This window comes from Calypte anna, chromosome 21 (assembly GCF_003957555.1).
Source record: "Calypte anna isolate BGI_N300 chromosome 21, bCalAnn1_v1.p, whole genome shotgun sequence".
In the NCBI taxonomy this organism is placed as follows: domain Eukaryota; kingdom Metazoa; phylum Chordata; class Aves; order Apodiformes; family Trochilidae; genus Calypte; species Calypte anna.
In genome coordinates, this window is record NC_044266.1 from 2,340,928 (window position 1) to 2,368,752 (window position 27,825).

A 27,825-nucleotide genomic window follows, 5' to 3' on the forward strand; every position below is an offset into this window, starting at 1 on the left:
GTGGTGCGGGTACCTCAGGGGCAGCACCGACGGGTGTTGGCGGCGGGGCCCGCACGTTCCTGCGGGTCGGGAGCGGGTAGGGCCCGGGGCGGGGCGCGGAGGCGGCCGCTCCTTGGGAATGGTTGGGGTCTGCGGAGGGGCCGCCTGCGGGGAACCGAGTGAGGGAAAAGCCGTCCCGGAGGGAGCGTGCGGTCGTTGGGAGGCAGCAGCGTGCGGGGGGCCTCCCGCCTCCCCTTGAAGCGCTTCGTGCGTTTGTCCCGCAGAAGCCTCCCCGGGCCCGGCTGCTCCGCGCGGGGTCCGAACACGCCGAGGAGCGAGGCCGTGGGTCCCTGAGCGCTGCGGCGTTCTGCGGGGCCGAGATGGAGGTCGGCAGCTCGGAACGCGGTGCCCGGTGGTCCCCGGGGGCTGAGCCCGAGCGGGAGGAGACGAGCGGCGGCGGCGGACGGAGAGGGGAGCGGCGGGAGGACGCGGGATCGCGGAGCGCGATGCGTGAGGGAGCGAACTCCGGCGGGAAGGAGTTGAAGGGATTCGGCTCCATCGGCACCGAGCGCTGCAGCCCCCGGCATGAGGGCTGCTCCGCGGGGAGTTCGAGGAGGCGAAGCAGAGCTGGAAGGTAACTGCTGGGAAGGGCGAGGAACACCCCCTGAACTGCAGACCCTGATGCGTGGAATGGTCTCGCGTGGGGATTAAAGTGCTGCTCCGTGATGCCTCGTTAAGCTGTTCGCCTGATCCAGATGCGTCATTGACCCTTTTGGGGCTTCTATATATACCTAATCTAAAGGCTCCATTTAGCAGCAGTAAAGCAGAAATTACTTAGATTTATTTTTTTTAAAGTCCAGAAATGCAATTTTTTTTTCCAATTAAAAACACCATCGTCCCAGAGCAATCGTTTATGCAGTGTTATGCATGTAATATTTGAACTTACATAGTGATTTATACAGTACGATGCTAATGAAAATGCCAAATGGGCAAAAATAAATTAAAATCACAGTCTTTGTGTCTCAGCTCCAGGTTTAGAATCTATCTGTGTTTCTGGGATTAATTCCTTATTATCCAACCTGTGAAATGTGCAAAAGCAAGAAGAGGGAGATGCTGCTTGTTGATAACCTTGCAGCTACTGAGGCCACCAGCTCTGTTAAAAGCTTAATGAAAACTTCCAGATCCATGAGGAAAAAAATCTTTGCATTGGGGTATTTTGAGAACCTCAAAAAATTTACCTGAAGAGTAAGACATAGACATCTTCATGGTGTCCAGTCTAATAAGATGTAGACATTGAGGCGAGAAAGACTGATACACATGAAGAATCAGCATCTCCTCATGATTTTAATACCAGCTTGATTTAGGAAATGTTAATATCAACTTTTTTTTAGTTGCTTCTTAGCAAGCAGATTGGCTGTGATGTGACTTTGCCATTCATGGTGTGTTGGAGATCAAAAAGGGGAAGGAAAGGAGAAATTAAGTGACAAAGAAGAAGGATGCAACAAGAAACAGAGCCAATTAGCATTAGGACTTTTCTGGCTGTTCTGTGACTTTGTGGCTATGCCCGCACCGCAGAAGAGTAATTTAGTGAATCATTTTAATTAGTTGACAGAAGAGAAGCTTCTATACCAAAAGTCTCTGATGAAGTTTTATCTCTTTTTGCAGTGAGGAGCTGAATTGGAGCCAGTCCCACAGAGATCTAATGATGATGATCCAAGAAATGAAAAGGTGTTTGCCTGAAGAGAAAAGGAGCTCCAGCAAGCCCAGTACCATCAGTGCTCTCAACTATGCCTTGCAGTGTGTCCAACAGGTTCAAGGTATGTGTGGAAAAAACTTGGGAGGATAGAAATTGTACAGCATCTTGGTTTGAAGAAGTGTGTCTGGCAACAAACAACATTAAAACAAATTAATACATTAATTGTCCTGCAAACTTTCTGAAGCACTGTGGGGTTTTGTTTTGTTTTTTTAATAATTGTTACCTTTTCCTTTGAAATGGCTACCTCTTTTCTTCAGAACCCTATAGCTATAGGTGCCAACTAATAACTTCTGTGTATATTGGGAAAAAAAAGCATTCCTGTCCCATTCTGAAAAGTTACTGTGCAGTCTGTTTTCCAACAGAACTAAGTAGTTAAGATGGTTCTTTTGCCATCAGATTCTGTCTTTTTTACTCCCTCATGCTCATTTTCTGTAACATAAACAGTGCACTCCAGTAGTATAACCAGTATCCTTTTTCCTTTGTCACTACACAGACCTTCCACATCTCACCTTGGACTTCAACAAAAAGCTGACAAAAATGCAAGGGCTGTAAGAAATACTTTCAAAATAGTTTCCTTACTGACTTCCTTGTGTTTATTTTGCTTTTCCTGTGTTTTTTTTTTTGTTTGTTTTTGTTTTGTTTTCAATTAGCAAACAATGACTTTTTCCAGGCTCTGAATGACCGAAGAGTGTTTCAGACAGATGTGGTGACATACACCATAGAAGAGTTGGTGGCAGTTGCATCTGAACACACTCCAAAAAACACTGTAAGGAATTCAGGAATAGTTAAGGGCTTCTGCTTGGCATCTCACTCTTTATTTAGCCTCCCTACATCATTTTGTGGACATAGAATGTGTAAAATTTAAAAGCTTTAAGTTTTAGCCATACAGACCTTTGTGTTTTTAAAGATAGAACAATATTATTTCTTATCTCTGCTGACTCAGTGTACCCAGCAGGAGTAAGTGAAGAAATAGCTAATTTTCTTCTTTCTTTTTTTTTCTCTTTTTGCCAGAATTAACAAAGAGTTCATTGAGAATCTGATTTGAGAATTCATTGACAGGGTAGTGATCTTTTGAGACAGACTTAGCAGAATGTTTTCAAAGCTGGTCAATTCCATAACTGTGAGGGACTTTGCTTTCTATTTGTACTCCTCAGTTTATTTTTTCTTTTCATGATTTGCCACACGTGTCATTCTTTCTTGCTCTGCTTCAGAGAAGAGAATGTTGAGATTCAGTACTGTTAGCTGGCATCTCAGAAGTGTTACAAAATGCTTTCTACTGGAAAAGTTTTCAGAATATTTTTGTGTGTGGAACTGTGGTGAACAGTGTGACATTTGGGGAGAAGTGTTTGGAGTGATAACAAAGTTATTCTGGACAGTGCCAAGCAATACTTCAGCTTCTTGATGTTGGAGTCCTGTTAGCATTTTTAAATCCTAAATAGCTCATGCACAACTTTAATTGGATGCTGGCTTAAGAACACATCTTTTTAACCTCTGTGGTGTGTGGTGATTTTGTTTGGTTGGTTTTTTTGTTTTGTTTTCTTGGGGTTTTTTGTTAGTTTAATTGGGGCTTGTTTGTTTGTTTGTTTGTTTTATCATCACAGTATTGCTACCAGGGGAAGGATTACCTTTACCAATGTTTGTTTTTTCAGGACACATTTGTGGCTGTCTTTTCCTTGCTTTCTGGACGCATAGTGCACATTTCTGAGCAGGCAGCATCCATCCTGAACTGCAAGAAGAAAGTCTTGGACTCCTCACGATTTGTAGAGCTTCTTGTCCCTCAGGATGTGAGTGTGTTCTACACACACACTGATCAGTCCCACCTGCCTCTTTGGACCATGGAAAGTCACACAGGTGGGACTTGGCAGGGCTCTTAAATGTTTTCTGTGTCTTTCTGTCTCTGCAGAATAAGGATAGAATAGTTGTTAATGCTTATGCTAGCAGTATACATAGGCAACACTTGCTCCTGTTCCACTTTGACAACTTCAGTACCCATGCAGCTTGTCCTAGCTGGTCTCCTACAGTCTTAACTTTTACTTTGAGTAAGTAAAGGGCAGATATTTCATTGGTTTGTGTCCTGTAGTCCTCATTTCAAATCCTGCTGCTTCAGTGGGAGAGTTAGACCAGATCTCTAGAGCTCCCTCCCAGCTCTGACAATTCTGTGATTCTGCTTTTTAAAAAGAAACTAAAGGTCTCCTTGTGAGTTTAAAGTTAAAACTACACCTTATGGTTGTTCAGGTGCCTTGTTTTTGGGGTCTGCTGGCATTCTGCTGTGAACATAGCTCACTGTACCCAAACTTAAAAAAAAATAATCCAAAATGTACCCAAAAATTCAATGCTGGATGTACATAGTGACTTTTGAGTCCTATGTTATTTGTGACCAATTAAAATGCAGTTGGTATGTGACAGAATTGTCTCTTGTCCACCTGCCTGTGGGGCTGTTTTGGCATCAGATCTGGAAAGTCCAAAATCCTTGATTCCTCTGCTTCAGTCATTGCATGTGAGACATCAGAGGCTGCTGACATTAACATGCCAGGGATGTCACAACTCAGAAACTGTAGCACCTCTGTGGAGTCAGCATTTTCTTCCTGTGAACTGTTACTGAATTTTCCTCTCCCTGTAACCCTTGGCTGTATATAGGTTTTGGTACATGGCTCAGAAGGCCAGGAATTTCCACCTTTTTTCATCTTTTCCATAGTGATGCACTGGGCAGAGGAGTTTTTTTACATCATAATTACTGCTTCTTAATTTAGCTTCAAGAAAGCCATTTCTCCAAGAGTGAGGGGGCTTAAAGAGAAAGCATTGGAGGTGGAAGCAAACTGATGAACAGCTAATTCAGTAGCTCATAAAAAGTGGGTTGTGAGACTTCAGTCTTTTTCAGCAAGCCTGAAGAATGCAGAATTTAAAATAGTTCTGATGGGTGTCACCTTTATAAGGATATTAACTGATAGTTTCAACATGTGTTCTGTTTAATAGCTTCTCTGTATGAATGTGCCCAGGTGAAATCCTTTTTCTGCAGGATCAGGCAAGTACATTTTTATAGTTTTATACTGGTGAGGGCTGGGCAGTGGGTGCAGTACTGGGCAGAAACAAGGTTGTGTTGTCACAGCTGACCAGTGTGAGCTGGTGGAATTTCATTACAGAATTGGCTTATTGTGTTTAATACTGACATCCAGCAGAATATTTTGAATATCTTTCCTATAGTAATGCTTAAATTTGCATGGGAACAGAAGGAAAGCTCTTCAGATGGATTTTTTTTTTGGACCTCTCAGTTTCTTTCAGTACTGTTGTACAGGAGAACAGTTGTGTGAGAAGTGGCTGCTCTCCTTTTTTACACTTTGAGAGCAAAGGCAAAGTCTTTTGCAGAGTTTGTGACAGAGACACTAAAAGAAACTCACCAGAGTCCAAGTATGAGACCTGAATCATGAGACACTGCTTGCTGTCACTAGGGATGCAGTTTGGTGCTTTGTGCCTGGCTAAACTTAGTGCTAAAAGAAGAAAAAAAAAATAAATTTGGGATTGGCCTGTAATCTTTAGTGCAGTTCTGTTCCAGGCTCAGGTGGTCCCTTAATTTTAATAAGAACTGTTTGCTTGTGAACAGACAATATTTATTCCCTCTTTCAGTTGATTATTGATTCACTCATCTGTGTTTCAAAAACCCAAGCTCTAAAATCACCTGTTTTGATTTGTCTAAGGGTGTAAATAAATACATGGAATAAATAAACAACAAACAGAAGAAGAGCTGCTTAACTTAAAGGAGTGCAAAAGACAAAATTAGTGGTTCTTGTGAATACTTTTTGACTAAGAAAGTAGTCTTTCACTGTTAGTATAATGGCATTTTTAGAACAGCCTCTGAATGCAAGTATTGGAGCCAAAACATCTCCCTGGTTTTCAGCAGAGCAAGGTCAGTATTACTCAGTGTTGATGTTGGATCCCAAGGGAGGTTCTGATTATCTGTGTGCTTAGCATAACTTCTCCATGCAGGGCTCTCAGGCCTGGTGTAAAGAAACTGAGTCTTGACACCAGTTTGGTGTAAAGTAACTGAGTCTTGACACCATTTTTTATCCCTTTTACTTTTCCTCAGGGGTGGCAAAGATCAAGAACAAGAAATGCATTGTTACCCCTTTCGAATCACCCCGTACTTGGTCCATGTGTGCACTTCTGTCCACGTGGATGCAGAATCCTGCTGCTTCGCTTTGGCTGAGAAAATTCACTCTGGATATGAAGGCAAGTGGAGAGACTCCAGTGGAAATAACAAGCCAGTAGGAAAATGCAGTGTATGTGAAAGTCTCCTTCCTTTGTTTAGGACTGGTGCTTGGGTAGTCTCACTGTAACTTCCAGTTTGTGTGAGTGTGCATATGTATGCAAATCCAGAGCATCTCTGCTTTCTTTGCAAGGCCCTGAAGCATTTAACCTCTTTTCACTATTTTTATCTTTCTGAGAAGTCTGTAGCACCTAAAATTTTGTGATGTTTCTATGACTTTTGGGTCAGAAAGCAGTGAACAGTTAAAAAGTTCAGGAGCCAGTAACTGTTGTGAGCAAAAGTTAACAGGTTTTCTGTCTTAGTGCATATTTTGTTTCAATAAATGTTTCTTTTTCTATTAGCTCCTCGGATTCCTATGGATAAAAGAATCTTCACCACCACTCATACCCCTGGATGTGTTTTTCTTGAGATAGATGATAGGTAAGGTTGGAAACTTAAGATCTGTGAGGTGTATTGAGGAGGCAGCAAAAAATCCTTTGGTGATGTGGCTGGAGACACAAATAAAGTAGTTGAACTCTGCAGCTGACAATATTTAACTAAACAAAGTAGTTTTGTATTAGTCTGCTCATGGAAAAATACCTAGAAATTCATTGACATAATTTTTGTTGACTTGAAATGTGAATTAAACAGAACTGCAGTCAGTTTGCATTATTCAGAGCACTGGGGACCTGTGGTAACACAGTCAGCAGAAAACCCAGCTAATCCAGAGCTCTGGGGAGCACAGTGTGGCAGTACAGCTGAGCTGGGCCAAACTCAAGTTGTCTCCCTCAAAGCCACAACAGTGTCCTTACAACTTCACAGCAGCCCTGGCAGATTCCTTACTGACATCTTCTCTGTGACCATTTGTTTTTCTTCCTTTCCATTCCATATACACAAGCCCAAACCTGCCTGCAGATATTAAGATCTCATAGATCTTGAGGCACAGAATTGTTTCTCATTGGTATTTACATACTTGCATTCCACTGGAGGATTATTTGATGGGCTGGAAAATATTCTGGAATATATCAGGAATATTTCTATCTGAAAATGCTCGTGATCGCTTGTGCTATCTTAGATCATGCATGGGTACTTCACTGACAAGCAAAGGGTTAACAATATAAATACTCAAAGCTATATTATAATCAGTAATAATGTGTTTGGGTTCCAGAGCAGTGCCTTTGTTGGGTTACTTACCTCAGGATTTAATTGGAACTTCCATCCTGATGTATTTGCACCCAGAAGATCGTCCTTTGATGGTTGCTGTTCACCGGAAAAGTAAGTCCAGATGCTTTAAGAGGAATTTCTGCTGGTTTTAACATTCTTTCATGATTGTGTTGCTTGACATGTGACTGATCTGCAGTCTAGACTAAAATAAATTAACGAATTAAAGCAGCCAGTTTGAGATCAAAGCAAACTCAAACCAAAAGCTTTAAAGGGCTGCAGTTGTGCTCACACTGCTGCTTCACAGTTTAAACTAAACTTTGCTTTATTGATTGGTTTTTTTCAGTCCTGAAATTTGCTGGCCAGCCTCCTTTTGAACATTTACCTATTAGATTTTGTACTCAAAATGGGGATTATGTCGTACTGGATACCAGCTGGTCCAGTTTTGTGAATCCTTGGAGCAGGAAAATAGTGTTCATCATTGGCAGACACAAAGTCCGGACGTAAGTTTCAGATCTTTCTCCTTAGTTTCCAAGAGATTAGGAATCTTGACTCTCTGCATTCCTCTTATCTGGTTTTCTTTCTAGGAAATGGCTGTTTGGGGTGGCCTTTTGACTTTACAAAGTGATCTTTTAATCAAGATTTTATGGGGTGGGAGTTTGTCTTCTGAGTGAAGGAGGCAGAGGGGTTGATGTTAACTCATGTCACTGTGCTGCTGCACTGACTTCCCTGGGGCTTCCCATGAAGCACATCTCTCACAACACTGCCCCACAACCCTAGTAGTGGAACAGATTACCCCTCTTTGTGTTGATTCAATAGCACAGTCAAAATAAAATACTTAACATTTTTAAAAAGTGTCTGTTCTGACTCTTTATAGCTACCTGTCCTTCCTCAAATTAAAATTAACAGTGAAATTTTGTTGGCTTTCCAGAGGCCCTCTGAATGAAGATGTCTTTGCTGCAAGAAGTAAAGAAATGAGCAGTGTTGAGAAAGAGATCAGAGAATTGCAAGGACAGATTTACAAGCTGCTTTTGCAGGTAAAGAAAATGAAAGAATTTCTAAACACTGGCTGGCCTGAAAGAAAGAAAGAAACTTGGGTCTGTTTAGCTGACTTTTGGGGATGATCTTTTAAAAGGTATGAAAGGAAAGATCTAAGTGGAAACAGGCTTGTGTGACAACATTTCAAATGTGTCTCTGGGTAGCCCACCTGATCAGAAAAGACATATTTATGACATATTTGCCAGTTGCAAGATAAATTGGCATCCTGAAACATTTTTAACCATGGTAGAGATTTTTTTCCAAGTGGTTTAAGTGGTGATAGACCCTGGAGCAGTGTACTGACTTTTCCTTTAATTTTCCTTGTTTACTTCAAGTTCTGTGTCACAGGGGGTGTTGTTGCCTTCTTTTTGTTCTCTCAGATGATGATTTTTTTAAATTATTATTTCCCCCTTCACCCATCCAGCCAGTTCATAGCAATGTTTCCAGTGGTTACGGAAGCCTTGGGAGCAATGGCTCTTATGAGCATTATATCAGCATAGCATCTTCAAGTGACTCCAATGGGAATTGTGCAGAGGAAATACAGGAACCAGTAAGTCTATGAATGTGTCACTGCCTGCAGAGTAGTAAAAAGATGGTTTTAAAAACATAAATACCCTACTCATCATGAAGCAGGAAGATACAGGTATGTTCAAGCTAAATGTCCTTACCTGGTCAATTACACAACACTGGCTTTTGGGTTTTGCTCTTAATTTTACTGACCAAAAATGAACAGATAACTACAACAGTAGTTCACTGAAGTAAATTGAAAACTTGCTTAAGATCAACCTTCTCAAAGAACCAGTAGATTCAGCACCGTGGGACCAGAAAGAAGATTGATGCATGTGGAGGGGCTTCTGTTTGCTTGGGATTTTCTGTTTTTTTTTTTAAAATGGCACTGGAGGTAAAGTGTAGACTGCTATAAAGAAGTAGAAACAGTTCTGTCCTTAAACCAGACATTGCAATTAGGTAATTTGGTTGTCAGGCTCCTGGGCAAGTCATCAGCTTATTCCCACTCTCAAGGCTTGCATGAATATTAAAACATTCAAATGCTGGGGCTGTTTGAGCTTTATCATAGTTAATTTAATTAAATGAAGCATGATCATTAGATTCACTACATTTACAAGTACCAATAGACACCAGGCTTAGGCTGACAGTCTGCTCCCTTTCATTCTGGAGAACAGAAGAATCCAGGATCATCTTCCTGGTTTCCTGTGGGCCTCTTTTTGTTCCTTTTATTCTGACTTCACATTTTCATGTATCTCAAGCTGACATTGCAACAAGTTTGTGCAGATGTCAACCGAATAAAGAACCTGGGACAGCAGCTGTACATTGCATCCAGGAGCAAGGCCCAGAATGGAAACAAAGAGGCTGTGAGCTCACAAGTGCTCAGTGGTGAGTTGGTGTCATTATGAGCCTTAAGGGGATGCAGACTCCTGTAGATGTAGAGTCATGTGTTCAGCTGAAGAGCTTAAGAAAACACTTCCATGTGACTTTTAATGCCTTTAGTTGGTTGTTGTTTGTTTTGTTGTTTGATTGGGTTTTTTTTTAAAAAGCCAAGAAACCTCTTGCTAGTTGCTTTAGCTTTTGAACTGGCCCCTGAGATGTGGAGGAACATCTCTGTCTATAGGTTAACAGACTTTCACTTTTTTTTTATTATTTTAACATTCTCTAGTGAAAATGCAGACTTGCTTGTAGCAAGTGTAGGTCTGCTGGGGGAGGTTTCCCTTGTTGCTTCATGTGCATTCTCAGAAGCAGTCCCTAGGTTGGAAAACACTGCCCCACTTCCCACTGAACTGGTGGTTTAATTATTGAGAGCACAAATACATGGAGAAAATGAGATATTTGCTCTATTAAAATATTTTGCAATGTGATAATTCCTTTGAAAATTATAATTAACTCCTGGCCTTGTTGATGAGAGGGCTGCACTGTCAGTGTTGATACTGCTCTGCCCAGTGTACAGTTGTAAATTACTGTAAAGCAACAAGTTGGATTCTGTGATGTGTAAAGTGGGAGAAAACTAATATTTACAGGTTTGTTTACAATTTAAATGCAGATTTTTTTTCTTCTGTGCTCTTGTTGTGTTCAGTTGTTGTTCTGAGTGGATGTTTAAGGTGCTATGGTTTGTTTTTTTTTTCTTTTTAAACACTTTCACCTCCCTCCCCTGCCTTGAAACATAGGAATTGGGATGAAAGTGCAGAATAACTTTCAGTAATAAGAGCTGTGCTGTCATGGGCTGTATAGCTCTATATAATATATAAAATACATATAAAACATATCCTGGTACATGTGTGTGTCTCGTGTTGGGGGTAGTGTTTAGATGTCTTTGAGAATATCTTATTTTCTAGGGAAGAGGCACCCCCCTTCCTGTTTTCTTCAGACATTAAGAAGTGATAGCACAGAAGAACCACTCAGTGCATTTTATGATGATTCAAAGAAGTCTCAACGTGTTCCTTCCTATCAGCAGATCAATTGTGTTGATAGTATCATTAGGTAATAAACTTTGAAGCAATTTTAGTGCTGTAAGTTTAAGATCAGTTGGTAGAAGGTAAATATCCAAGCAGTTTGCTTTGGTTCTAAACTGTGTTATGAGTTGAGAGAGAGATTTAGGATTGTTTGTAGAGTTTTGTGCATCTCCATTCCAGTGCTCAGTCAGTCTGAATTTCACAGGAATGAAGAATTTAGGGTTTAAGGTTCTGTTAGCAGCTATTAATGTTTGTCCATCTGTATAAAACAGAACACAGATATAATCTGTAAAAAGACATTGGTTTAAAAATGGTATTTTTATCCATTTTAATGCAGTGGATAACAGGATTTTTTCTTACTTTTAAAGAGTAATTGATATATTTTATTTAAAAATGCTCCTTGGAAAGTGGTTTTGTGTCCAAAGCTTCCTGCAATGAATTTAAGTACTAGTTAACAGCTTCTAGTTAACAGATAATACTAGTTAACAGCTCCTGGATCTTCACTTTGGATTGTTCAAATTATATGCTCTCCAAATGGAGAAAAAATACAAAACAGGGAGAGCTTCATGTGATCTGCTTTTATTTCAGGTATCTGGAGAGCTGCAGTATTCCAGCATTGAAAAGGAAATGTAAATCTTCTGCACATATATCATCATCATCATCATCTTCAGAAGATGACAAGCAATCCCAGCAGAGTCAGCAGGAAGTCAAGGCACTGGAAGGTAACAGGAAATACTCCTGACAGTTGTGACAGAACTACAACAACTGATGGATTTTTCATATGCCACTGTTGGACATTCAAAGGTTTAGGTCCTCTTTTTAAATTCCTGTCACAAATATTTTGTCTCTGTGGGAAATAGTTGCTTATCTTGTCTAGATCTCACAGCATAAATGCTGCAGTATTCAGTCTTTCTAAGCTGGTTCAAGATAACTGTTGCTTGTTGTTGCTCAAAGGACCTTCTGCTGCTCATTTATGTTCTGCCATGTTTCCTATGACATATGAACCTTAGATTAATTTGTATATGACTGTCTTATTTAACAGGCTGCAGAGTTACTGGGTTTTTTCTGAATCAGTCAGATTTTGAGAACTGGGAGCACAGTGCTTAGGATGAAATTTGGTGTGTAAACTTTGTAATTTGCTAATGGGTACTGATCTGCTTTCAGTTCATCCTCAAACTCCAGTATCTGCTGGTTGGGAAGAGATGCTGAAGGAGAGGACAGCTGCAGGCATGGTGGGAGTTCCTCTGGCAGACCTGACCCTGTCCAAAAAGGCTCCAAGTGTGGTTTCTGTCACCAGCCAGTGCAGTTACAGCAGCACCATAGTGCATGTCCCACATCCTGAGTCAGGTACTGTTCACACCAAACACTGATTGGCTCCCTGATCTTTAAGTTTACATAATATTTCCAGACTGAAGTACACAGTGAGGAAATTTTGTCCATTAGACATAAGTTTTCATTAATAGGAGTTCTGAAATATAATTAAGGTCCTTCTGTGAAGGAAACTTCAGCCTGGATATTTTTAGAGTGTTTTCATGAAACCTGGGTTGAACAGAGTACACTGTTTCCTTTCCCCTTTTTCAACTTCTTCATGTATCTTCATCTCAAAGACATCAATATCTTTCTGGCCACTGAGGATTAAAGTAAAAGTGACTAACAGGCCAATATTATATCATTTTAATGCAGAAAAAAGCTCAAGAATTACTATTTAACTGCTATCATACTAAGCAAGTATGAAGAAAGAAGTACCTTGGTAGCTTCTAAGTGAATTTGAAATTTCCCAGACCATGCAGAGTAATTTTCCCAGTTGATTTTAGTGTAACTCTATTTGAATGTAAAGGGTGTTCCCTCCCCTGCCTCTGCAGCCTGTATCCCTCAGATGAGTTTTGGTTTCTGTGTCACCCTCTGGGTGTTGTGGGAGTTGGAAGCCAGAACGAAGAGTGAGTGATTTATTTTCTTCCCCCCCTCAAAGAAGTGACAATAATGGAGGATGCAGCTGCTGGAAGTGAACAGGTTGAACTGCCTCCTGGCAATGCTCAGAGTCTCACTCTGGTGCCTGAGTACTTGAAGCCAGTTGGGCTGACAAAAGAGACATTGTCTGCTCACACACAAAAGGAGGAGCAGAAATACGTCGACAAGTTCCGCCAGAGGATCCTGCTCTCTCCATTTAGGACTTACCTTCAGCTGGAGAGCAGAAGTAACAGTGGACATTCCCATGGCCAAGGTAGGCAGCAGCTTTGAGAAATAAACCTCCAAGCTGACTTATGAAGAGCAAATTATTAATAGAGTGTGGTTTTCCTTTGTGTGATTTAGCAAGTGTCTTGCTATGGCTGCAAACAACACTTCCTTTGAACTGCAGCTCTGTCCACAGAAACAGCTCCATTGTAGCTATTGCTGTCTTGGGCTTTTTCTATAGTAGATAATTTTACAATAAAACCTGCAAATTCTATGTAGCTTGTTGCCTTCCCTTGAAGGAATGTGAAAGATCAAATTGGGATGAGCAAAAATGATCAATGAAAAAAAATGACATGAAGGAAAATACTGTATGTATATATATTGCCATATATAATACTGTACATATGGCAGCAAGTACATCACTTTATTGTATGGAAGAGTTATTCAGAGGAAAACCAATTTTCTGAATAAGTCACACACAATTATCTGGATTTTTTCCTGTTTTCTCTTTTTTAAAAATGTTTCCTAATTTTTTTCTCTAAGTCTGTCATTTCAGTGAATGTCTATTTTTGTTCCTCCTCAGGAGATTCCCCTTCAAAGCAGATGAGCCCAGGTAGCTGTAAAAAAGGCAAACGTGGAAAATGCAAGCGCCAGAAACCTCAGAGACAGTCCTCAGGGAGCTGCTCTTCTAGTAAAAACAGAAACAGTCTTCCATGTGAGAAGAGAACAGTTCAGCAAGAGTCATTCTCTCCCTCAGAAGTGTCCTGTCTGAGCTCAAGTATGAATGTACTAAATCCCATGGGCTTGCCTGTCTGTCCAGACCCACTACCTGCTTTTCCAACCTTCTCTGCAGAAGAGGATCTTGCTTTTCACTCATTAAAACCAGAGTCCTTGTCACCCTCACAGCTATGCTGTGCAGCACAGCCATGCCCAGCCCTTTATCCTCCAAACATAGGCACCTTTATGGCTGTGTTTTTTCAGAGTTTCCCCATGTGTGCTCAGATGCCTCAGTATGTTTATACCCCCTCTTCATATCCCTGCGTTCCTCCTCCTGCTCCATCACCAAGAGCTCTGCACTGTGTGGATCAGCCCTTTCCAGCCTCTTCTACCCCATCTTTGGAGGACCAACAAGAGAGCCAGCATGATGGGGCCTTGCTGCTGAGCAGCTCAGGGAGCAGCTCACCACTTCAGCTGAATCTGCTTCAAGAAGAACTGCCAAAAGAGATGGAGCTTTCCTTTACTGATGTGAAAGCACATGCAGAAGCTACGTGTGTGAGTACCATGGATTTTTAATGTAGAGGAGAAACTGCCACTCACAGTGTTCAATCACCCAAACCAGTGATGGTGATCTGTCACCAGGGTCACCAGATTTAGATAGCTGCTTTTTCCAGTGGCTGTGCTGTGTAGACTGCAGGACACAAATAGCACAGGAAGCAGAGAAAGGTCTTTATACTTGTGCCTGTGGGAACTTGTAACAGTACCATGTTGGCACTTAAAATAACAGAGTATTCTGGATGAGGCTGCCCTTTCAGCAGCCTTTTCAGTTAAAATACCAGCAAGAATTTTGGGTTTGGGGCATTTATGCATGTGGAACTTGGTTATTGCATCCTTCTTCACCCAGTCCCACAGTCTCTGTGGAGAACCAAAAGGAAGGGAAGATACACTTCTAATTACTCCCTCTGTCTCCCAGGGATGCAACGAAGAACAGGGATCCGTGTGGGTCGGTTTCCAAACACGGGCATAGAAAAGGCCTCTCCAACTTCCGCGGTAAACTCAGAGGCAGGAATCTGAGCTCTGCAGGCAAGGAAAAAAATGTTGGCTCCTGAATCCAGATTGGGCTGGAAAGGCTGCATCAGCTGAAACTGCAGGGTAGGGTCCTGAAAGGGGAGTTGGTATACCCATAGCTGCTGAAGCAGGGAGCTTCACTTAGTGGATCAGGGGAAGAACTCTCGTTTTCCCTGTAGTTTCACCACTGCTTGATGTTTGTGGCTGCTTCATGCCATCCAACAGGATGTGAAGGGATCTGACTCCTGCTCTCTTGTCAGCAGTAAATACTAACAATGCAACAGTACAATATCTTGTCCCAGAGGGGAAGGATCCATAGCAGAAAGCAGTAAACTAGAGCCTAGATCCTTGTTGATTTCACCCATGAAGTTATCCTGAGTCCCAGACTGCCGTTCACTTTCAGAGCTAGAAACTCCAAACCTATTGAACTGATAGGAGAACTTAATCAATATGTGACAAATTCAGCAAATGCAAAAACTTCCTTTTTCAAACTTACCTGTAACTTCCATGGATATGTTTTGATTTTTATTTCCAGGGCAATGATCCAGAAGATAGTGGTAACAGTGATAGTCATTGTGCTTCTAGTGAGTTTATGGACCGCTCGCTGTCTGAGTACTCCCAGTCGGGTACAGCTTCCACAGCAACAGGCAGTCCATCAGCTTTATCTAGTTCATTAGACTCTGGCTGCAAAACGACTTCTGGTTGTGGCACAGGTAGGGAAGTTCAAGATTTGGATGTTTGGTGGTAGATGGCTTGCAAACGGGTTGGTAATTTATAGTAAGATGGTGTTACGGGAAATGTTTTCACTAATTTCAGTGTTTGAAGCCAAGTTGGTTTCACTCACTGGAGTTGGAAATGGGAATCTAAGCAACTGTTCCTTTAATCTAACTTACTCTTTCATACTCTTTCATTTTGTTCATGATCACTTTTCTCTGCCTTAGATACTGGCTTACATCTTATTTGAGGAAAGATAAATCTTCCTAGAGCAGAACCTCTTGAAACAGAAGCAGAGAAGTTGAGCCAGTTAATTTTGGGAAGAATAAACAGAGCTTTGGGGATCTTGAGTAACTTAACAGAATGTACTTATCTTTGAATTCCCAGTCACTTGCTAGAGCAGTCATCTGGGAATCCCTGTGTTCCTATCACAGAACCAGCTCACAGGAATACTTTGGTGTTTTTATTTTTCATGCTGTGTTGTCAGGATTTCTTGGGCATTTGCATTCATTTTTTTCCTGGTAATTCTCAGCAGGTAGTGGGAAAAGCAGCACGTATTTTGCCAGTAGTGATTCTTCTGAAGCTTCCAAAGAAGAGAAGACTCAGGAAGAAGAAGAAAAAGGGCCAGTTCATAAATCCAAACATGAGTCAGCCCGGGTGATGATGGATCACACACCTGAGCAAGTTCTAATGACTTACCAAATGCCAAACAGGTTGGAAAACAACAATTTCTGACATGTAGTGTGGATTTGTGCATAGAAATGTAAAATTACAAATGAGACCATGGAAAATTTGTACATACTTAGGAAACTCCCAAGAAGATGTATTAATTTATTGTTTGTGTGTGTTAAGTCATAGTTACTCCCTTTTCTCTACTTCTTCCCTATTTCCCACATCAGTTAAAACGTGGTGACATGTAAGCTTTCTGCTGAAGTGTAAGGGCCTTGTTTGTTGTGCTGTCCTTTGAATGCATAAAGAAGAAAATACATATTTACTTGCAAGTTGCTTGCAATTAGTTTACATATAACTTTCAGTGAGATTCCACATTGCAAAAACAAAGCCCAACAAAACACACAGTTGTTCAAAAAGCCATAGCAAACACCCAAAAAGCCCAACAACAAAACCCTCTGATAGTTACACGTGTTGAAAGAAGACTTGCAAAGGAAATAATGAAGTTTGGTTGCTTTCCAGTAGCTGATGCTGTGTAGACTGCAACCACAGATACTGGTAAAAAGACTTAAATGTGATGATCATCAGTGCCTGCTGTGCTTCATTTAGCACAGCCTGTGTTGACAGATTCCTCTTTCCTGCAGAATTAAGGAGGAAGTTTTAAAGGGGGATCTGGAGAAGCTCACAGTCATGCAGAAGCAGCAGCCATGGTTTACAGATGGGCAAAAGAAGGAGCTTGCAGAGGTGCATCCATGGATCCGGACCCAGACTGTCCCACTGGAAATCAGCACCCAAGTAAGGAGCTGTGAAAGGAACCGGGAGGTTATTGATGCTTTTGGCTAATTGGGAGCAGCTCCACCTCTGGCCAAGGCCATCTTACAGTGCCAGGATCTTACATCTTACAGGATCACTGATGGTTATTGCTTGTAAAGAGAAGAAGGAAAAGAGCTTAAGTACACTGGCCAAAATACAGGTCTTTCCACTGTTTTCATTTGGGGTTTGAGCTTTTTCTTCTGCAAGATACACAAATTCTATGTAGGGATGTCATGGCTTAGCAGAAGAGAGGAGGAGCTGCCCATCTGCCTGACCTTTATAGAGTATGGGCAGGAAATGGGAGGTTCCACCCCTCTGGAACTCTGAAAAAGTCCTTTTTCTTTAGTTCCTACTCAAACTATGATAAGGGACAACCTTTAACAAAGTTCCTTCAGTCACACTGTGGTGTCAATGGGAGGAGTAGTACAGTTTCTCAAGAGCAATAGAAGCCTGGTCTGTCAGTTTACTCAAACATTTCAGCCTTATATTTATTGTCATTGTTGCTCTTCAGTCCAAATCTATAATGAGCATCTTGCTGAGAGATAAGGCCTTCAAATTCAAGGAAATCAGATGCCTTTCTGTTTCTAAGCAAAAAATATATGTTCCACTAACCAAAGAATTCATTCCTGAGACAAGGTAAGTGGGAGGTGCAAGTACCTGCTTCTGAAAATGTGATCTGTGTGATATCTGTTTTGAGAGGGATTTCAGGTCTTTTCAGGTCATTCTCCATGCAGAGAATTGCATGTTATCAGGATTTCACTCTTTGAAATATACTCATAAAAAGGACAATTTAAATTAGTGTTCTTGTTCCTTGTTAAAGGGCTGTGTTACATGTGACATCAGGGAAGCAAGCTGTGAGGCCACAAGGACTGATGAGAATATGGAAAACAAGGGAAAATCACTGGATTAGAAGGGAAAATCACCTCTGCTGCAACACTGAAGAATCAACACTTGTGTCAGTAAACTTCCTGGTGTAATTCCCACTCTCCTTTCCTCTGGCTTTGCTGCATACCAGTGATGAATCCATCTTGCTGTCTCTTCCCAACATGAGCAGTTGCACATGTGAAGTTCAAATCTTCCTCTCTTCCCCCTCCACTCCTGGCTTGACCTTGAGGACAGTCTTTCCCTGGGAGGCCATGTCCCTTCCTGACCTCACAGGCTTGTTGCAAAATGGGTTCTGTTCCTAACATTTTTCTGCTCAATGATGAGCAAAATACAAAGGTCTTATGGTTCTTGTTTATTTGTTTGAACTTGGCAAGTGAGGAATGAAAAGATTCAGTGGTTGAGAAGCTGCAGTGATGAAGCTAACAGATGGGAAAAGGTTTCATCTCTAAGTAAAGTAGTTACCTAGCATTGATACCCAGCTACAAAAGAGTGCTTTCCATTTTTGTTTGTTCAGTATTTAAAGGTCTAAAATGAAGATCCTAATATTCTGAGGTTCTAAAATGACTGTAGCTGGTTTGAGAACCCAGTAGGCTTTTTAATGACCAGCTGAAAACTGGCCAGGTTATTCTGCATCAAAATGCCTTTCACCAGCTTGTGCCCATAAAAACCAAAAATAAACTGAAGTGAAAAGAAGCAAAGCTATTCCCTATGTTTTTCATGATGAGTGTTTTGTAACCAAGTTGATTTGTAGCTTTTGCTTTTAAAGCTGTGTTTCTCAAGATAGGTTTGTAGACTTGAGGATAACTGGTTTGCAAAGCCACTAGAAATTTAATTACAAGTAGCAATCAAAAAATAGGGAAGTAGTAATTCAGGAATTATTTCCTGATTGCAGGATCTGCTATTTAATAGGGCACATGTAAAACCTTCTCTACCAAGACACTACTGTAGTTATCAAGTTATCAGTTTTACCAATCCAAGTAGCTGTGTGCAGTCTTTTATGTTGCTAGCACTTGGGAAGGTGGATTTGTATCTTTATTTTGTTGTTGTATTACAGAAGTAAAGTGAGCTGAATCCATACATAAATAGGAAATTTTAAGCCATGTTCCTGTTTCATTTTTGTTGTGGCAATGCCAGAAAAAAAAAAACCAAACAATTAAGCTTCATTTATTCAGCTTTCTTGAAAAGTCATGTTACAGATCCAAACTTGAACACCAAACCACATATTCATTACTGATCACTGTTGACTTCCTGTACAAGTTTTAACCTCTTCCTTCACAATGGAGTTTCTTGCCATTGAAATCCACAGACAAAAGATGAGTTTGTGCATGGTGAGTTTGGTCAGAAAGCAGTAACTACTTCAGTGTGTAAAAGAGCTTGTTCTCAAAGTGCTCTTCAAACAAAACCTAGCAAAATTTGGCTGATATTTCCTTTGTTTGTAAATAACTGGATTTCCTCTTGGTCATCTTAATCACTTTAGCCTTCTCAACAAAGAGTTTTGGAATGTTACACATTATTCACCCTTTTGTTCTGTGTAGTCTCCCTTTGCTGCTATGTGAAGGGTTTTCACTTTTTCAGTTCCATTTACTGATAAGCTTCAAGTTGTTAACTTAAAAATATTGTGATCTGCAGATCACTGAAGGAAAACTATTTATCTAAAGGTTTTTGTTACATTCTAAAGTCAAGTGGCAATCTTTGGCATTAAAGCTTATTTCAAGTCAAGTTATATTTCCAGAATTTTAAGTTTTCATGGCTAATTTGAGTCAGTGGTCTTTTTATTTTATTTTACAGGATGCTTGCCTGCTCTGTTTGTGCATACTGCTTTCTGTTTATTCTTAAGCTGCATTTCTTTATTTGTCTTTCAGTTTTTTCAATTTGAACATGTCTTTTCTTGTGTTGCAGATCAGCAGGGGTCCATGCATCCTCAGTACTTTCTGTATTTGAACTTGAAACATTTCTTAAGAGACTTCACTAGTTCTTTATATATAGAAAGTTATGTCCATGTAGCAAGTTATGTTCTCAGGTAGGAAAATGTGGGCAGTACCTTCCTTATACCTTTCCTAATCTTTCTCCAGCACTGTCCAAAAAGGGTATTCTGCTTTATGAGCACACTGCCTAAAATACTTGCTCTAAAACATGTAATAAGATGCTTGGTGGATAGGTTCTTTTCTTAATTCTTAAGAATTTCTTAATTTAATTTCTTAATTTCTTTTCTTAATTGGGAAACTTCTTAAATAACTGTCAGATGGATGCACACAAATCCATACTAGTTAACTATGCTTCAATTGACTGCTTTAGTGTATTTTGAGACAGTGAAATAGATGAATTGGAGTACTTCAGGTAAGGACAGCTCCTTCAAAATGATTTTTAAATGTAAGCCAAAAGGAAAGTAGAGAACCAACTCTTTTGCTGTCCATTATTTCCCCTGTTTCTTTCCTGAGCATGGAAATGATTATTTCCTTGTGATTTCATAGCAGGTACACATGTAATCCAGTTTATAGAAAGTGAGACTTAATTTAGGCAAGTGGTTCTATGTACCTAACACCTGAATAATGCTTTTCATCATAGGTCTGCAAACCTGGCAGAAAGATGACTCTGATAATCCCAATTATATAAAAAGAGGCAGAGACACAAAGGACTTGTACAGGTGTAAATGCCCCAGTTCATACCAAATCCAGAGATGGAATCTGGGGGTCTTCACCCTCTCTATGATGTGCTGTCTTAGCTACAAGTGGTCAAGATTCTGACCTGTATGTAGGGGCTTGATCATCCCAAATGAGTTTCTTGTTTGGAGATGTTAACCCTTCTTGTACCACCCCTTACTATGGAGTTGTGCCCAGTAAGATCACACAGCAACAGAAATTCTGGAGAGCTTTTGAGTCACACCCTCTGAGCATATAAAATGAAGTTGCATCTGCCTGGGAGTTTGAATTAAAAGTTTGTAATCCTGGCTAAAGATTCCTTCTCTGGGACAACACTAGTCCTGGGTTATGGAAAAAATGATGGCTTGGGAAAAGAATGTAAGAGGGATGAAGAGGTCAGTTGGTGCCCTGTGGCAATGAAACTGAATTATTTGCCCAAAAACACATGGTCTTGGCAGCAAAACCAGATTTAGAACAAGAAACAGTTCCCAAGATACTTTTTACCCCACTAGAACCACAATATCTTGCAATCAAATGCCTTATCAAGCCTTTTGGGAAGGACATTTTTCCATCAGTTTTCAGGAACTTCAGCTTATATTCATCTTTAGTTTGCTGGAGTAGTGAAAGTGAGATCCAGTTCTGAAAAACCAGTGCAGGAAAGCTTGCAGCCAGATTTCCACATGATAACTTTTCCTCCTGTGAGTTGTTCTGCCTGGCATAACCAAGATGTTGCAGACAGATGAGAGCTGCTTGTAAGATCCCTTTTTTGGTGATCAAAGGGAAAACATGCAATAAAGTAAGGATGTAGTTACTACCCCCTGTGGGGGCATCAGCAGTTGGGAAACCCTCGGTTGATTTTGCTGATGAGTTTTTTTGTTGTTTTGTCCATAAATACAGAATTAGGGTTTTAAAAGATGAGTTGATGTGCAAATAGTTTCATGGCATTGCTGCGAGAAGGATGGGACTCTGGTTTATTTTTACTATGTGACAGATACTTGCTGAATGAGTAACTTATTGGTAAGTTTTTATTCCAGCTGAATTGAGTTTTAAATCACAATCAAATGAATTTCTACATCAGTTGATAGGAATATACTATTTGATAGGAATATACTACTCAGCTGTGGTTGAATTTACAGTTGTGATTTTAACTGTACACTTTAGAAGAGCTGCTTTTTTATAAATAAAACTGAAAAATACTCTGCAAAGAACTGTTTCAAGTTTGTGTTTACTTTTGTTGGTGGTAATTTCTAGATACAGATTTTCAAGAAAATACTCATTACATTTTTCTGGTTGTACATGGGTGCTGAGGTTGTGGGTACAGTGATGCAGTCGCTCTTCACCCTGTTGTCTGTGGCCTGTTGTGGTTTGGTGTTGTTTTTTTTTTTTAGATTTCACTCTAACTTGCCCACTTTGGGACATTTTATTTCCTTTCTAATTGCATCTCATTGAATGCAAAGGCTTTTAGCTGGATATGCAAGCTGTTAGGGTTCAGCATGCAAGATTTCAAGCTTCTATCTATGCTCATTTTGTTAGACAAGGTAAATGATAAACACCCTGCTAAACCACCATGCTAAAATTTGTGTTCTGGAGGAAGTACAAAGAAACAGGTCATTTATTTAATTCACAGTCATGTCTCATAGAGTAAGAAAGTTCTTAACTAATTGCAGAGAAAAAATGTGCTCATCTCTTTTCAGCTTTAGGGAACTTTAGGAGAAGTGTGGTCAACAGTGCTTAAAGAAGTCTGCAAGAGAAGGGCAAAGTCACTGCAGGGAGTACAAGTTACAGAGCAAAAGATGTAGCATCTTATTAAAGTTGGAAAAGAAAGTAGATAAGTGTGTAACTGAAGGTGCTTCTGGCAAGGTAAGTGCTGCAGTTCCCTGAAATAGAGGCAGCTCAAAGGTAACCTTTGGTATATTTTTCTGATTGTTTATTCATATGTAAAAGGGTGATTTGGTCATTCTAAACATACCTACAAATGTGAGCCAAGTTATCTAGAAAGAAATCAGAAGGGAAATCAGATGAGAAATTAAGTTGCAGGTGGTGCTGTTTAACTCAGAGACCTGGGCAATGTCAGCCCATCCAGGTTACTGATCTCATCCAGTGGGAGCTAATGCTTGATCCTGACTCATCCTTGGGGATGGCAGGAGGGCACTGGGGACTCTTAGTTAAGCTGCCATAGAATCATAGAATTGGCTGGGCTGGAAGGGACCTCAGAGATCATCAAGTCCAACCCTTGATCCACTCCCCCCGTGGTTCCCAGCCCATGGCACTCAGTGCCACATCCAGGCTCTTTGGAAAGATCTCCAGACACGGAGAATCCACTACTTCCCTGGGCAGCCCATTCCAATGCCTGATCACCCTCTCCAGAAAGAAATTCTTTCTCATCTCCAACCTAAACCTCCCCTGGCACAACTTGAGACCCTGCCCTCTTGTCTTGCTGAGAGTTGCCTGGGAAAAGAGCCCAACCCCCCCCTGGCTCCAACCTCCTTTCAGGGAGTTGCAGAGAGTGATGAGGTCTCCCCTGAGCCTCCTCTTTTCCATCATTCAAGCAGCAATGTTGCTTCCTTCCTGTCACCCCAATCTACATCAAGTGACCAAGCAACAAAGGAGAAAGTTCTCTTGGCTCTGGATTTGGATGCTGTTGAAGCATCCCTCTACTGAAAAGTGTCCCAGGACCCCTTGGGAATCTTGCTCCCCCTGCTCATCATGTTGCATATTTATCTCTTTGTCCCATTACTTTCTTCCTGTTGTGCTGAACTCCCAAGAAAATAATACACTGTTCACAACATAATTGCAAAACATCAACAATTTATTGATTTCCAAGTAGCATAGAGTCTCAAGTTAGGAGCTGTCTTCATGTTCCTTGTTTTAAATCAAGCAAATCTCTATACATGTTTCCAGACATCTGTAGAAATGATGCAGCCAAAGGCAGGGAGAGTTTCTTCTCCTGTCTACACACAGTATTTCCAGAAGCACTCAGAAAGATTCCCCCGTTTCTTGTACTGTTTCCTCTCCTTGGTCAGGAAGCGGCCGAGCAAAGCAATTTGAGGAGGATTTCCATAGGAAGTCTGAAGTCAAACAGCATGAGAGAGGTTACTGTTGGATTCTAAATGTGCCCAGTGGGAAAGTACAGTGCCCCAGCTGATCACCCAGGCCTCTGATCTGATGGGGGGAAGGAGAGGCAGCTGCCTGCTGTGCCTTTTAATTTAGATGATGCATTAACTGCTCCCTGCCCTCTGCCTTTAATTCCTTAGCCAAGTAAAGAGGAATTATGTTCCTCATTTACCTAATGGTTCATAACAAACCTGGTAATACTGTGTGGCCTGTGTTGTAGCAGTGGGGGAAAAATGACATGCAGTGGGTAGTTTAATATTCTGACCTGTCCTGGTGAAGGTGGGAATTGGTCTTTATTTAGAAAACTGATTTTATGGGGAAAAAAGTGGGCATGGGGGGTAATTTTTCTTTTTTCCCCACTTATCCAACTGCTAAGTGATTCCAGCTTCACAGACACTTCAGTGGCATACTTTACTCCATACTGTTTATTAAATCTGTGGATCTTAAATGATTGCTTGGTAGCAATTCAGTGTTGTTGAAAATGTGGGGTTTGGGGGTTTTTTGTTTGTTTCAGTGACAGATGGTTGTTTACTTACCTGTTTGATACTTTCCTTTGGGTTGTAGCTGGGCCTAAGACCTGGTAGAGAGCAGACATAATTAAATGCTTTACCATTTAGAAATTGTGACCCTACACTGGTCGTTCTTGGGTGCCATAATGCTATAGCTGTCAGAAGCCTTGAACTGGAATGTCCAGAGGACCAAACAGAAAACCCTCTCTTCAGTTCTTTGTGCTGGTGCAGTTCCAGGAGAGATTTCTGATTGCCCCCAAACCACCTATTGCTGTTGATTCTCCACTTTGTTTAGGAGACTGCTACTTTTTTTTTCTGTTAGCTCCTTCTAAGCCAATCTTTGCCTTGCCAGCTTTTGCTTTAGGAGGTTTTGCTAAACTGATTTGCTCAGCTAGTATTGACCTAAAGCATCCCTGCTCAGCAGCTTTCCCCAAGGTTCCTTTTAACCAAATCCCAGCTCTCTGGTGCCTACACTGAATGTTGTATTTCAGTAAATACCCAGGAGTTGGGGCACAAGATCTGTGGAAGGTGAACATGCAAACCATGGGCTCTCTCCCATAAATTACTGTGCTAAATCCTCACCAGCTTTGTTGTCTTCAGTCAGGGTGCCCAAGAGCTCTGGTAGAGACTGAAGCAGGGAAGTCCTTCCTAGGCTGCCCAGCTGCTCCAGGTTTAATCTCAATTCTTCATCAGCTGCAAATGGAAGATGACAGAAATAAGGGAAGAGTCTGTTTACTGTACCAAAGGACAATTCCAAAGGACAGTGGGGACTTCAGTGTAAGACTCAGAATACTGGAACTTCCCTGTGCTCTGTGGAGACAATTCATATCTCTAGTCTTGCATTAGTTTTTAATTCAGAGCAGTGTTAGCTGGTGAATTTGCTTTGAGATTTAAACCAAAGCAACCCTCTTTAATACAGAATTCTCCTTCTAGAGTTTCTTTATATTAGGAAGGAAGATTTAATAAGCCTAATGGATGTCTTCAAACAAATGCAGTAATTGTTAGAGCCAGCTTATTTGCTCTGTGATGTGATGGATAATATCCATACTGAGTCACAGTTGCCTGTAAATGCAAGTTACATAGCAGGAGGCTTAGTGAGTCCAAGATTTCCAAAGCAAGCTAAGAACTCCTGATACCTATAAACCAGCACACCAGCTAGTTCACCTGCAAAGCAGGTAAGAACAGTCACTTTTTAATAGTCAGCTTTAGGCAGTAACTTTGGGTTTGATTTGCTGTAATGTCAAACTTTGAGGACAGCTTTTTCAAGCCCAGACTTTGCACTTATTAGTGCAAAAACCAGCATGCTCAGTACATTTTGTAGTGTAAGACAGATTTGCCTGCTCTTGATCTAAGTAGGACCACATTAATCTCTGCAGTAGGTTTCCCCCCTTTTAAAGACAACTTCAGTTAAACATAACTCATTTTAAAGTGTAGGAAGACAAGACTGTGCAGCCAAGTTTCTTTAAATTAGCAAATATGTACTAATGCTGCCTCAAAGACAAATGCTGTATATGGCAGCTCACATCCAGTATTAGAAAACTCAAGATACCTTTGTCTCCTGGACCTCAAAGCAGCAGGATGAAGAATTTAGGGCACCCAACCTCCCCAGTTTACAAGATAAGCACCCACTGATGGTGTCACTTGTGCCCTGTAGACATTCCTGCTTTTTCCACACCTAATCACAGATCAAGGCCCTTCAGGAAGCATACCTGCTGCTCTTTTTTTCTGCTCCAGCCCCTGTTCTGTGAACATGGAAATTGAGACTTACCTGGGATGTGATAAGCCTTCTCACTGGCATTGATGATGGGGAGAGATGAGAGAGGACAGGAGGAGCTGACAATAATGAGACAGCAGAGTAACAGCCTGTGCATCATTGTTGTCTTGAATAGATTTGTCTGGATCTACCCCAGTAACTCACCTCCTGTCTGACTGTTGCCTCTGCTCCCAGTTTCACCTGTTATATAGCCACTCATGACCTCATGAATATCATCATGTTCCCCCCCCCCTTCCAAAAAAAAAAAAAAAGCCAACAATGAATTTATTGCCCACGGGTTCTAAATGGAAACCACTTTGCATTGATGTAATTTTTCAAGGTAACAGTTCATAGACAATAAATTTACTGTCTTATAGCTTGGTGTACAGAATGGATATTATATCAAACCAAGCACAGTAAACTTTATAAATCTGGCATTAAAAAAAAATAATAACTTCCAGTTATAAATCATGAGTTAACAAAAGGGTCAGACAGTTGAAATGACCAGGGCAATAAGACAGCTGATTTATGAGCCTTAGCAGGCTTGACGCAAAGCATCTGACACAAAATGCACTTTTTTTTCCTCTCTTGTGAGATGGATGGATGTGTTGTGTTGTATTTGGGGTTCTTGTGCCAGAAAAAGTAAAGAGAGGGGGAGTTAAAACATCTAGTTAATTTACAAAAAGAATGTTAGGGGAGTTAAATTTTTCTTTTTTGCCCTTAGAGCATTGCACATCTATTTATTTGAGAAGACCTCATCCAGTGTTGCCCTAGAGAACTGAATGGCAGAGAAAGAACAGCTTCCATCTGGAGGCTTGGGCCATATAAACCACTGGTTGGTATTAAATGCAGGTACCTCACTAGACTGGGAGACTGTTTTCCAGTTCCCTTCCCTTCTTGGGAAGTGAAGTTCCCTTGGTTGGAACTAACTATTTAATTCTCTGTGTGTTAGTTAGCTTTTTTCCCTTTTGCCTCTTGTATTTATTTAATGTTAACACAGTTGTTGCTGTATATAATCTCATAATTTTAGTCTTTATTCCCCTCCACCTAACATTTTGTCTTCTTTACTTACAATTTCATTTGTTGTATCAAAGAGCAAGGACTGACTGGACTGCTCTCTCATCTTCATTCTCTATGAAGGATCATATCAAACTGTATAGAGCCTCAAAAGTAAAAAAAGTAAATTTATGACAATTTTCTTTCCTGTATGTGGTCAGAAGGTTATGCCTGTTCAGGTTCATAATAAACTGAGGCTTGGTAATTTTCTTTCCTGCCTCTCTAATCAAATGCTTGTGCCTTCAAGTGCTCTTCAAAATACCATGAAATCTATCTAAAGGTCTTCCCCTGTGCTGAGGTGTGTAATAATTGTAAGTTGCAAAAGGAGCCATTATATCTGCTTTCTTTTTCCTTTATTGCCACTTCCTGTTGAAGATGGATTTTTATATTATAAATTCTGTGGTTCATAAGATTTAATTTCAAATTAGCTACACCAGTCATACAGAACAGATGTATTTCAGCCACAGCTCTAATTCAGTGTGACTGCCCCACACCTGCACTGCTATTAACAGCTTGGCCAGAAAAAATGTGGACTCCATGACCACAGAATGATGGAAAGCAGAAGGTACCTCTGGAAATCATCTGGTTTAACCCCTCTGCTCAAAGCAGCATCAACCAGAGCAGGAGTGTGTTCAATGAGAATTGAATAGCTTCAAGGACAGGGTGGGACTGAATCTCAGAACTAAGACTGACAAGGCCCTTGGCATCCCCATGTTAATTCAGATGTTCTGTTTGATTGCAGTGCTCTGGGGAAAGGGAGAGGTGAGAGATGACTTTCAGAGGTCCTTCCAACCTAAACTTTTCTGTCATCCTGGATGTAAGAGAAGCCCAATATTGATTTATAGAACACACACTGCAGGTCTCTGACTACAAATCCTGTTTCTCTGGACTTCTCTCTACTGAGGGAGTGGATATGACAGAAGAATTTCTCTGCAGAATAAACCTAACACATTTTATATGCCTTTTTTCCCTGTGCTTCCCTATAACAGAAATAAGTAGCTAGGGAGGAATTCTCTCTCCTTATCTGAGTCATGCAACTCTTCATTCCAAAGCTGCAGACAGTAATTAGGTCTGATTTGA

At 40.8% G+C, this 27,825-nt stretch overlaps 2 protein-coding genes across 14 annotated transcripts in view; one reads left to right on the top strand and one right to left on the bottom strand.

The window, feature by feature from the left end:
• Positions 1–26,447, top strand: PER3 (period circadian regulator 3). Of its 12 annotated transcripts, none has more exons than XM_030463878.1 (22): positions 1–76; positions 264–613; positions 1,645–1,796; positions 2,386–2,501; positions 3,385–3,586; positions 4,709–4,757; positions 5,817–5,959; positions 6,338–6,416; positions 7,144–7,250; positions 7,483–7,639; positions 8,068–8,173; positions 8,599–8,724; positions 9,440–9,566; positions 10,520–10,664; positions 11,225–11,358; positions 11,801–11,983; positions 12,606–12,857; positions 13,392–14,080; positions 15,129–15,306; positions 15,840–16,020; positions 16,621–16,771; positions 17,610–18,807. In XM_030463878.1, exons 2-22 carry the CDS (start codon positions 360–362, stop codon positions 17,697–17,699), a joined length of 3,621 nt encoding a protein of 1,206 aa, XP_030319738.1. In that variant the 5' UTR covers positions 1–76; positions 264–359; the 3' UTR covers positions 17,700–18,807. The 12 variants fall into 12 exon arrangements, 10 of the variants coding, with proteins under 10 accessions (XP_030319738.1, XP_030319739.1, XP_030319740.1 ...); XM_030463879.1 differs by lacking the exon at positions 1–76 and adding an exon at positions 26,414–26,447 and having other exon boundaries at positions 209–613; positions 17,610–17,744; XM_030463880.1 differs by lacking the exon at positions 1–76 and adding an exon at positions 19,574–19,837 and having other exon boundaries at positions 209–613; positions 17,610–17,744.
• Positions 23,265–27,825, bottom strand: part of UTS2 (urotensin 2) — a 7,599-nt gene continuing 3,038 nt past the window's right edge. The window contains exons 1-4 of one of the 2 annotated variants that reach the window (XM_008503650.2): positions 25,705–25,807; positions 24,519–24,629; positions 23,964–24,004; positions 23,265–23,381 (exon numbers count right to left, since the gene is read on the bottom strand). In XM_008503650.2, coding sequence (XP_008501872.2) covers positions 23,265–23,381; positions 23,964–24,004; positions 24,519–24,629; positions 25,705–25,807 — 372 coding nt within the window. Of the gene's footprint in view, positions 23,382–23,963; positions 24,005–24,518; positions 24,630–25,704; positions 25,808–27,825 lie in introns of those variants that run through there. The other variant, XM_030463890.1, reaches the window with a different exon arrangement.